The 11,096-nt window shown below is 36.8% G+C and overlaps 1 protein-coding gene across 3 annotated transcripts in view; it reads right to left on the bottom strand.

Moving 5' to 3' along the window:
* Positions 1-1,532: 1,532 nt before the first annotated feature.
* Positions 1,533-11,096, bottom strand: part of LOC309687272 (vascular endothelial zinc finger 1-like) — a 32,124-nt gene continuing 22,560 nt past the window's right edge. Inside the window, exons 5-7 of one of the 3 annotated variants that reach the window (XM_082502126.1) lie at positions 4,774-4,815; positions 4,106-4,171; positions 1,533-3,915 (exon numbers count right to left, since the gene is read on the bottom strand). In XM_082502126.1, the coding sequence (XP_082358252.1) occupies positions 3,548-3,915; positions 4,106-4,171; positions 4,774-4,815 (476 nt within the window). In that variant the 3' untranslated portion in view covers positions 1,533-3,547. The remainder of the gene's footprint in view (positions 3,916-4,105; positions 4,172-4,773; positions 4,816-11,096) is intronic. The other 2 variants (XM_082502127.1, XM_082502128.1) reach the window with 2 other exon arrangements.

Below are 11,096 nucleotides of genomic sequence, written 5' to 3'. Positions count from 1 at the left end.
ACACAGAATAAGGCTGTAGTTTATTTCTCTCTTTCTAGCAACCGATAACTTTCCTAAACAAATTACAAACATCGAGAACATTTCTCTGCTGACAGGTTTGATCTGTGCTGCTATAGTTTGATATTACTAACACTGTGCCACGGCTAATGGAAATACAAGCAAGACCTAATGTCCTACTATACTATTGCACTGGGGATTATTCTAGAAGTAATTAATGGCTTCATGTTCAAGCTCTAATTAGTAGCACCATTTGGAGTGGACAACATGTAGATAACTTTGTACTATGACCATTTTCCTATTTTGGTAATCTTAGATGACAGACAACACTCAGTATTCCGTATTGGAGGGATAAGGTATAGTTAAATCCACAAGCATTTGAATAACATTTTTATTATGTTGCGCTTAAAGCACCACACTGGCAATTTTAATTTTGAAACCAAAAAATTAAAAACCAATATAATTAAATTAAAAAAAATAACCAAGATGTGATTAAGATGGACATTTTCTGCCTTAAGTCAATAGTTTAGCAAAAGTATTGCTTTATCTGTTTACTAATGTTTAGCAACGGTAATAAAAATGATTATCGTTTGCAGTCAATGACTGCTGGAAGTCTTCAACCCATGGACATCACCAAGATGTGGACATCTGCCTAGGTCTCCAGTTTTGTCTTTACTAACTGAAAATATGAATTGACAACAGGTGACTGGTTTGGCCAATGAACATATCTCACTTCTTTTTCTCTTGGGCTGGTTTTGCAGTCTACCTTGCAACCTTATCTATTTGCCATTAATAGAAACAGAAAGTATAGTTGTACACTTCAGAATTCATCCTACTAATCCTATCAGAAGCCACGTCATCAATAAACATTTGTGGAAGCCGTACATGCCCGTGCCAAGGCTTTGTTTGACAAATTATGTAGTATGCTTCGGATCTCTTCCTACTATTCTGGTAAATGATAACATTGGTTTTATTTGTCCAAGACAAAACCAAAATGTTTTCTAACCTGGTCTTCTTTTTCTTGAGTGTAACCAATGGTTTGACTCCCACTCATATTGAGGTTAATAACTACCACATGCAAATTCAACATTTGTAATGATGTCCAGATAATTTACCAGCTAAAAATAATCAAAGAAGAGGTGTCACTTTGCCATGAAACTGTTTGTCAGCTGTCTAATTGGGGCCTGTAAAAAAAGCTGCTGTAATTCATAATAGTTAATACAGAATGTATGTAAAACCTCTTAAATTAAAATTGAAAGTCTGCATTTTAATCACATCCTAATTATTTGTCTTAAAATCCAGTGAGATGGTGTACAAAGGGCAAAATTTAAAAAATTGTGAGTGCGTCCAAATGTTTTTGGACATTTGCAGCTGTATAAAAACTGCAGCAAGTAAAACATGTTTTCCTTTTTAGTGGGATTTTTCTCATAATAAAAATAAAGTGACACCAGGCTTATGTATAAGACTCCTTATTCTCCTTTCTCTCCAGGCTGGACGGCCACATCAGTGTTGATGAAGTTTTTGCACCAATAACATGTAGTTAATAGAAAGGCTTTATCTACCATGGGTAAAGGCAATAAAATAGTGTTTTACATTATTGGTTTGAAAGGAAAGAAAAAGAAAAAAGGTCAGTGTAAAATGTCTGACATGTTGACACAAATGATGGACAGTGATGGGATCCACTATCTGCTAAATTAAAAATCTAACCAACTGAACACACCACAGAAACTTTGGGACTGCGCCACTTAAATTTAATGTCTTCTCTTTTGGCTTTCACGTTTAAAAAGTCTTAAAAAAAGCTAAATTTAATGTTTGACTTTTGATAATACCAGGATTTTAACAGGCAAAGCCTAAGTGACATTTTTCAGGAAGCAATACTTTCACCTGTCACGTTCAAATACAAAATAATACAACCCCTCCAAACTTAGTTCCACATAAACTTGTCTCCAGCAGTAAGGAATGATTGTGCTTCCAGCAACTTTAACTGTAGAAATTCTACTGGGGAGGGGCGCAAAATTTATCAAAACATACTCCAAATAAACATATCTTGTTTTAACTTTAAAACATATCAAATATAAAATACTGAGAAGTCCACTAAAATAAAAATCAGCTAAAAAGGACAAAAAAAAAGAAAAGAAGAAGCAACACAAATATTAAGACATTTCCTAAATATCAGTATAGCATCACACATTATCCATATTTTAAGATGTCCAGTTGCACAATATAATTTTTACTTCTCACTCTGATAAGATCAACAGTGTCTTGTCAAATAACTTGACAATAACGATCTTAAATGGTTTGCCTCCCTACAGTATATTGCGTTTACGGTAAAGACTCCTGCACTGAGTTTGCTCAATGTCAACCATTACAGTAAAATTATACATATTTGTAAAAGGGTAAAATGCAAATACAAAGTAGTTTAACATGGAACAGCTGGAAGTGTAATAACTGCCCAATAATTTAAAACCATGTTTAAGTGAAAGAACCTACTTTTTGGTTTGAGTCTATAGGTGTAATTAAAACTGTTCACATGATCAACTGTGAGTAATACAATTGACTAATACATCAATATTAGCATTATCAAACATTAAAATGGTACAAAAAGTAGAATTCATATTTGAGCAATATACTGGGTCCTGGAAACATTTGAGCGTAATCGTGTGATGACCAGGACACGTTAGCATCTACTGTGTTAGTCTCTTTAAAGGCAACAATTTATTCTCTCTGGTTTTCAGATGAAAAAAAAAAAATCTCCATACTGGTTAAAAGATTCCCCCACTTCTTTTTGAAAATATCATTCATGGGCAAAATTACATTTATAAAATTCTTTGGCTTAAACCTATTTCCACTTCTCCCAAACTATGAAATCACATGTTATCTGGTTAAATGATGACGATGTAACAAATTGGAATTACCTGAGCATGAGAGCTCATTCGTGACGTTGAAAGCAAGCAATGACAGCTCTTTAAAACATGGACATGTAAGACTGGCTCTGCCTTCAGGGATCCAACTAATAGGTTTGACAACTATTTATCAATATTATTGGACATATTATTGGATTTACAGATTTTGCATCAATATGATGTAGGACTGTGGTTTTTCAGGTTCACTGAATTAGGCAAAAAAACCCAAACAAACAAAAAAACAAAACAAACAACTCACAATCAACAAAGTCTTCCCCTATTAAAACATTTCTACTAATGTCCTAAGGTAAAATGCATAAAACAAAATGCATATATATTCTATAAAAGAACAATTTATGTACATGCTAGTACTCTGATTAATTAATTTCTGACCATTGCTAAGTTACAAAAATATGTATTTTCTGTATTAACTAAAAATAAAATTCATAATTACCACATAATGTTGTAATAATGCTGACCTCTGTAAGTAACAATCATTGGTTACCATCTACGTGACACATTAGTTCACCTTTTTATGCCCAGTACACTATCAACTCATTTAGAGGGAGATTTTACTAATATCTAATGGCTTTGTCCGTTATTAGGCAGTTAAAACATCACTAACTGTTACATGAGGAACAAAAGATCTACCAAGGAGGGGAGGATGGCAGAACCTGGGAAAGAAAAGGCATAGACTCCATGGGCCTCATAGCAATATTGAGTGGCCCAGTTATATTCATGGGCATAGGAGTGGTGATAGCTACCGGGTGGGCAATATTCATGTGTGCTGTTGTAGGGATTCCAACAGAGGTCAGGTTCACAGGGCCAGTGATGGTGACAGGGTGCTGCAGGTTAACTGGCGATGTAATGTTAACGGTGCTGGTGGCAGTATTAATCTGAGCTGTGATGGTAACAGCATTGCTGGAATTGACACTGCGGTTCACAGCAGAGGTGTTGGCTGCAGAGTTGGTGACAGGTGTCGTAGCCGCAGAGCTGTTGTGTAAGTTGTTGGCATCTGTATTAGAAAAGAAAAAAACAAACAAACAAAAAACACATTTAGGGCTGGTCAGCCTTATAGATACATATTACCCTTTCAAAACAAGGAGACAACAGCCCTCTCAGCTCCTCGGCTGTGGGTGACTGAAAATATCAATACATCATTATCACATAGTGTCAACTGTGGTAATATATTTGAAGAAACCTACCTTTATGAGAGTTGTCAATTAGGACTTGGAAGGAGTTATTTAAAATCTCTCCTACCGTCAACTCACCTGAGGGGTAAATTCAAAAAGCAGGATCAATAGACTAACCAGTTAATTATTGTTAATGTTATAATTAAAAAATTTAAACAGAAACATATTAAGGACATCTTAAGTTCTGCATATTCCTAAGGTTGGACACACACTGCAGTGTAGGTCTTAGACCAGTAATTAGCAGGCCTAGGTAAGCTTAGGATCACTGACTAGTTTCACTCTTGCCCACAGATAATTGGCACATTGCTGGGTCATTTGTGATCCGTTCTCAAAAAGAAAATCTAAATTTCGAAGTCCAGACAGAAATGACAGCTCGGTAATAGCAGATGGCCTGTGATGAAATGTAAAGGAGTGCACATCTACCCCGAGTGCTATGGTCCTTTTTGTGGTTAATTTAATTGATCTACTGATCCTGCTTCATGAAATTTAACCTTACATTAGCAAAATATCTATTATCTACACATGAGAATAGCCTCAACTGTACCAGTGCTTCAAGAAAAAAAAAAATCTCTTTGTACTTAGGTGACATGGTACAACATGAATTAAAACTGGCCACTAATGTTTTGCAGAGGTTATGCTTAAATAATTAGGGATTTCTGCTATTTCTGCTACGGGATTACCTTTTCGTGGCCCTGAGTGGTTCCACTGCCAGTCACTTATGCCTATTCAGAAATACAGACACATATTGGGTTACATAAACAAGGGGAGCACTGCCATTATTCTTGGAATCAACTTGATCAATTAGTCAAGTTGTGTGTAGGTGGGAATGGGGTACAACACCTCGACCAGGGTTTTAGCCTTTCTAGTATAAAATAAAACCAAAATGTTAGTCTCTCAAATTAAACTTTGTGTGTGCGTTTTTTTTTCTATTAGGGTAAGCAAGGCCAAATATATGATTTTCAAATAAATTATAAATGTCTGGGTCTTTGGGTGATTGATTAGCTAGGGCTAAAGAGGGTAACATTCCTCCATCTTGGCCTGTGCTTCGAGGATTCTGACAGTATGACTCATGGTATCAAGTTAAATATGTTGCAAGAATGTCAGTGCTTCTAGAATAAAATTTGGAAACGTGTACAAAACATTCATATTTACTTGTATTTTTTTCCCCACACTTGTGTTTTAAATTTACAGTTACAGAACAAAAATATTGAAAAATGTGTAGGTTGACATTTAAATCATGGCTTGTCTCTCATTTGACCCAGTTACTTCAAACCTACACTGAATTTTGTTACTACAATACACACATGGTGCATGCTTGTACACCTTTATTCTGTCCATAGAAAGTAGAAGTAAAGAAAGATTTTCTAAATGGATCAGTAAGTATTTTAAAGTACAATGGAAGTCAGAGCCTTCACCTTTCAGGCTCCTCTTCTGTGGAACCAGTTTAATTTGGATTTGGGAGACAGACACAGTCTCTACTTTTAAGATTTGGCTTAAAACTTTCCTTTTTGCTAAAGCATATAATTAGGTCTAGATCAGGAGACCCTAAATCCTCCCTTAGTTATGCTGCAATAAGCCAATGGTGCTGGAGACCAGTACCATTTCTTCTTCACTCACCTTTTTCACTCAGCATTCTGCATTAAATCAGTAGTTATCAATAATATCTGTCTCTCTTCCACAGTGTGTCTTTATGTTGTTTTCCTCCCATCACACCCAACTGGTTTCTGCCCTTTCCTTCCCACTGTTGACAAATGTTCACTCAAAGAGGTAATTTAATTGCTGGGTCCATTAAGCGTCTTTACCTTACAATATAAAGCGCTTGAGGCTGATTTGGCCCTATATAAATAAAATTGAACTAACTAACAGTCCTCTTTAACTGACAATGCTGGTAGAAACTAAGTGAGAAGACACTGCTGGCATGTGGACTGAACGCTTGCCAAATATCTGAGCAAATACTAATGTCACAGAAGCATACTGGTCACTGCATTTATGCTGGATAACTCGTTAGCAGTTGCAGATATACAAAATTCTCTTTCAACTTCATTTTTGCTGGTTGAAAGAATGAGGGATTTTGTGTCTGCAGTGATTTGCTCATGAATCACAGGTGCTTTGTGGTTACAAATCCATGTGGTGGACACAGGACAGCTGAGAATGAGACATCTTGGTCCTCTGCTTTGTAATAAACTGCTCGTTCAGCAGGTTTTGCAACATGTTTACCACAAAAAAATTTTTTTTTTCTTTTTACTTTTAGGTAACTGTAAATTTAAAACACAAGTGAAAACATCTTAAAAGTAAAAATGTGAAAATACAAGGTCAAATTTTTATCCTAAAAACTTTCCCATTATGTAACATTTCTCAATTGGTGTTGATACATTTACACCAACATTTTTTTCTCCTGGAAGCAGGTTTCTTTGAGACACTTCGTTGGTCTACGAGCAGACAGTCTTTGGGATAGGATTTTGGAAATCTGGGTGGTCACATTTTGGAAGCTTTAATAAATACTATAAATATCTAGAAATGAAACCTACCATCTAAGGTTAGAGATATGCTATTTCCCCTAATAAGACCAGGTTTTCCTCTGAAAGCTTTCCTTTATAATCCACACGCTTTGTAGACATCACCTAAACTGTCCAACTTCTAACATTTGCCCTTTCATGTGATGTGTGCAGTTTAGTAGTTAGGGATTACTTATAAGAAACATGTAAACAAACAAACAAACAAAAAAAAAAGGTGATCTCAAATTCCACCAGCACTTAAACCTGCACAACCACAGTAAGAAAATATAATTAAAACATGATATTGTACAGTTCTGTGGAGTCCATTATCTCACAAGAAAACAAAAAAAATCATTAAAGACTATTTCAAGTATACAGTACAGTACAAATGTCTTGAGCCAGCTTTCATTTCTTTATGACTTTCCAGGAAAACTGGAAATGGGTGTAGTCATTTTTTAAATGCAAGAAAATAAATGGAAATACAGTATATAAGGGGAAAATTGAGTTTTTACAATTTTAACAGGCTTGAAAGTCAATATACAAGTCAATATTGCTACCTTTACAGTTTAACACAGCCTGAACTCTCTTAGGCAAGCTTTCTTTAAATTTCTTTAAGTAGTCTTCAGGAATATTGTTGGCCGTTGGCTGCCTTTTGTTCTTTTCTCTGTCAAGATGATACCACAGTCAAATTAAAGTTGAGGTCCAGGCTCTGGGGAGGTCAATCCATAACTGTGTCTGTTTTTCAATTGAAGTATGCTTAAGCAATGATGCCAAAAGGACTGGCAGTCTATTCTGGCATCATTGTTGAAGAATGAGAGAAGCCATTTCCAATCAAATACGTTTTTAGATGGTAATGCACGGTGGATCGAAATCTCTCAGTACTTTTCAACATTTATAATTCTCTTCATTTTGATAAGATCCCCAATACCAATGGCTGAAATGGAGCTGCAAACCATAACAGTGCCTCCACCTTGTGGTAAAGATTGCATTAGACTATCACTCCTGACCTCCACTCTACATACTGATGACAAATTAAACCAAAAATCTGAAATTGTGTATCACTTCATAAGACCTGATGTCACTAATTATTAGTCCAGTTCTTGTGTAATTTAGCATACCTCCACCTTTCCCGTTTCCCCTTTCTTAAGAATAGTTAAAGAAAAGTTACCCTTCAAATTAGACCATTTCTGATGAAGCTTCAGTGAATAATAGATGGATAGATGGAATGATCAGCTGAAGAGCCAGATGCATCTTTCAGGTCTCGTGTTAGGTAATAATCTTATAATGATGCATTTTTAAGTATGTAAAGTGTATTCATTAAAAAAAAGAAAAGAAAAGAAAAAAATAGTATCTTCTAGCTGTCAAACTGCTATGTTTGGCATTTTTTCAAAGATTCAACTGGAGAACTGGGAACAAATTATGTGTTTTTGTCACAGGCTACTAAGGGTGGGCGGTATAAACGGTATACGGTAGAAATTATATAAATTGGGCCAACGGTAGAGATTTTGACTATACCGCTCTATCGCGATAGCGCATGTTGATGGTGTCATCAAGTTGCGCCTGTTTTGGTCGAAAGCATTGCAGCGGCTGCAAACAACATCATCATCTGCAAATTATGCCGGGTGACAGTAATAGCAAAGAGTCAAAGCACTTTTGGAATATGGGGAAAGCCAAAAACGGTGCTTCCTCCACTTCCATACCATTGATTCATTAATGCTGAATTCTCTCGCAGCTGCTCTGTTCCCATGTTGTTGCAGTATATTAATGACTAACCTTGTATTGTGGATGGATTATCTCAGTTGTTCTCCTGACTGAATTTTGGTCCGTTTATAGCATCCTGCCATGCAATTGCATTTGTCCCTAACCACCAGAAACCCTCACGTTAACTTTTATCGAGTAGAAAGAAGTTTGCGTTCATCCTTCAGCTTCACTTTGCTAATGTTATGCTAACATAGCTGTTTTGCTAGCGATCACGTAGGACATCACTGCTAGTCAAACTTCAGTAACCCTACAAACGTCACTGCGGTTTAGTTTTCTGTCTTCATTCCACTTCATGTTGGAAATGATAGCAGAGCAGTACGTTTAATTTTTTCAGAAATCTCTCAGTCAGAACATGCTATATCATGTGGAAACTAGCGAGCTAACTTCCTGCTAACTTTAACTGCGTTGAATTTAATAAATTCTGTCTTCATGGATGCCTGGATGTTAAACTTAATTGTTACACCTGGTAAAGCAGCAACGCTGATCATTTTATTAAAGATGAAAGAATTTAGACAGTTGTTAACTCTCAGTAATGCCGTAGTGTTCGTTTGACTTTGGGACCTGAAGCTGACAGAGTTTTGGACCCAGATTACTCCGCAAGGCTCCTGACTACGGCAGCTGTAATGCTCCGACAATCCATCAAGCGGTGCGGCTTCATAGCTTACCAAAGTCGTACTAAAGACAGATTTCTGTGCACATTGTCGATTTTTGAAAAAATTAAAGGATTTTAAGTGTGCCTTATAGTGTGTAAAATACGTTCTACAGAAGAAAAGAATATATCGTGATATATATCATTACCGCACTTGCTTCAAATTATACTGTGATATTAGGACTGGGCGATATATCAAGTTTTTAAATATATCGATATATTTTTATACAAGATTTGAGATGTGACAATATCGTTTGTATGATATAGTCTATGTTATGTTATAATTATACTTGTGGAACCGCAAGTTTGCCTCTCTTTCGCCCACTTTTGTCTCTACGCAACGTTACTCTGCCTCGGCTCTCTCCTTCACTGAACACAACTCCCCCTCCCCCATCGCTTCACCTGCAGGCAACGACAAGATGGACACAGCAGCTATCAAAGAGGAGCTGGTCGGTAAAAAGAAAAGATTTGGAGATTACCGTTTTAGTGCTGTCAGCGTGACATTAACGCCATAGCTGCATTAACGGGGCAAATCTCTGATAATGAGTTACCGTAGATGACCCTGCGCGTGGGGCTGGACGGCATCAACGAGCTGCGCTAACGCGTTGACGCCTAAAATCCTTTCATTTTCTCAAAGACCGACAGTGTGCCATATGTATGAATTCTGGTTGTGCTTACTAACCGCGAACGGATTTTGTGGTACACAGCGCTCAGAAACCTTTCAAAAAATTTTTTGGTACAACTTTGGTAAGCTACGAAGCTGCACTGCTTGATGGATTGTCGGAGCATTACGGCTACCGAGGAGCCTCGCGGAGTAATACGTACTCTGCTTCAACGTAATATTACCGTACTGTGTGTGTATAAGGACCACAAATGGCACCTGTAAGAGACATGGTTACAAAAAGGATTTCAAACTCTATGGGCTCAAATTGTGGTCATAAATATTTAGTACTTGTAAATCAGTTTTGTACTTGTAAATTAGGATTTGTATGTGTAAAAAGAATTTGTGTGCGTGTAAAAAAGATTTGTGTGTGGACTTAGCCCAAAAATACTTGTGAAACTCTGCACTCAAGTTTCAAGTTACAAATACGAATTTTGACCCTGTTTTTCTTCCTTTCATCTGATTGGCCAATGTCATGTCAATCACAAATTTAACTATCCAAACAGAGGGTGGGTTGGATGGGTTTGAAATGAAATAAACATTTCATTGTTTGCAATGATTCTTTTCTCTGTGATTACAGATGCTGCCCTGAGATTCCGACCTCAGCACCCCCAAGTGGCAACAGACAAATGATCCTATATATTCACTCTTTGTAGTAACTCCAAAATTAACTGATGAAAACAGTACTAAGACTAAAAAGTACCACATGAGATGCTGTCAGTGAAGGCTGCAGCCGTTTTATTGATAAAAGTCTAACATCCAGGTGACTGGTCTCACTATACAGGAGCATAAGCAGTAACTCAGCAGAAACCTGCTGATCTCAGATCTGCACAGCCTCTGCTTTTAACACTGACTGTAGTCAGCTGCATGAAAAGGACATGATTTGGAACGTCAAAGGTCTTTACTTGTATATTGAACTAAAAACTTTCACACTGTGTTTTGCTAATAGTGTGTTATTTATCATAAATTAATTAAGAGCCATTCATACAAGAGTAACAAGAGACAATAATGTGTATTTTAAATTTTAATATGTTTCTACTGGACTGAATACAACATTGTTATGTCAAAGTCCAGGTCCTCTGTGCTTTATCTGAGGATGATGTGCACTACTGCTAACATTACACAAGGCAAAGGTCGCCATCACATTGTTTATGAAGTGCTGGGTTTAAAGATGTTCTGTGATGGGTCTACGATGGAGATCTGAAGAAGATATCCCTCTGAGGGAGCTGCTAGTGAAGATAATGAGTCCTGCTTCATTCCTCCTGATGTTTCTGAAATAATGTCTCTCTCAGTGGGACAACCGAAAATCTGGCATAGGACAGCAGTGATGAAAGAAAGGGAGAAAGTTTCTGGAAACCTCTGGCTCCACAACACCTAGCTTGGTCCTGATGGTATCCTTCACTCATTTTCCCCTGGTGAAATGTGTCTGTGAGTAAT

The sequence above is a fragment of the Aulonocara stuartgranti genome (genome assembly GCF_965226115.1).
Source record: "Aulonocara stuartgranti genome assembly, chromosome: 14".
Classification (NCBI taxonomy): domain Eukaryota; kingdom Metazoa; phylum Chordata; class Actinopteri; order Cichliformes; family Cichlidae; genus Aulonocara; species Aulonocara stuartgranti.
Note: the sequence above shows the minus strand (reverse complement) of the source record. Positions and strands in the feature narration are given on the sequence as shown.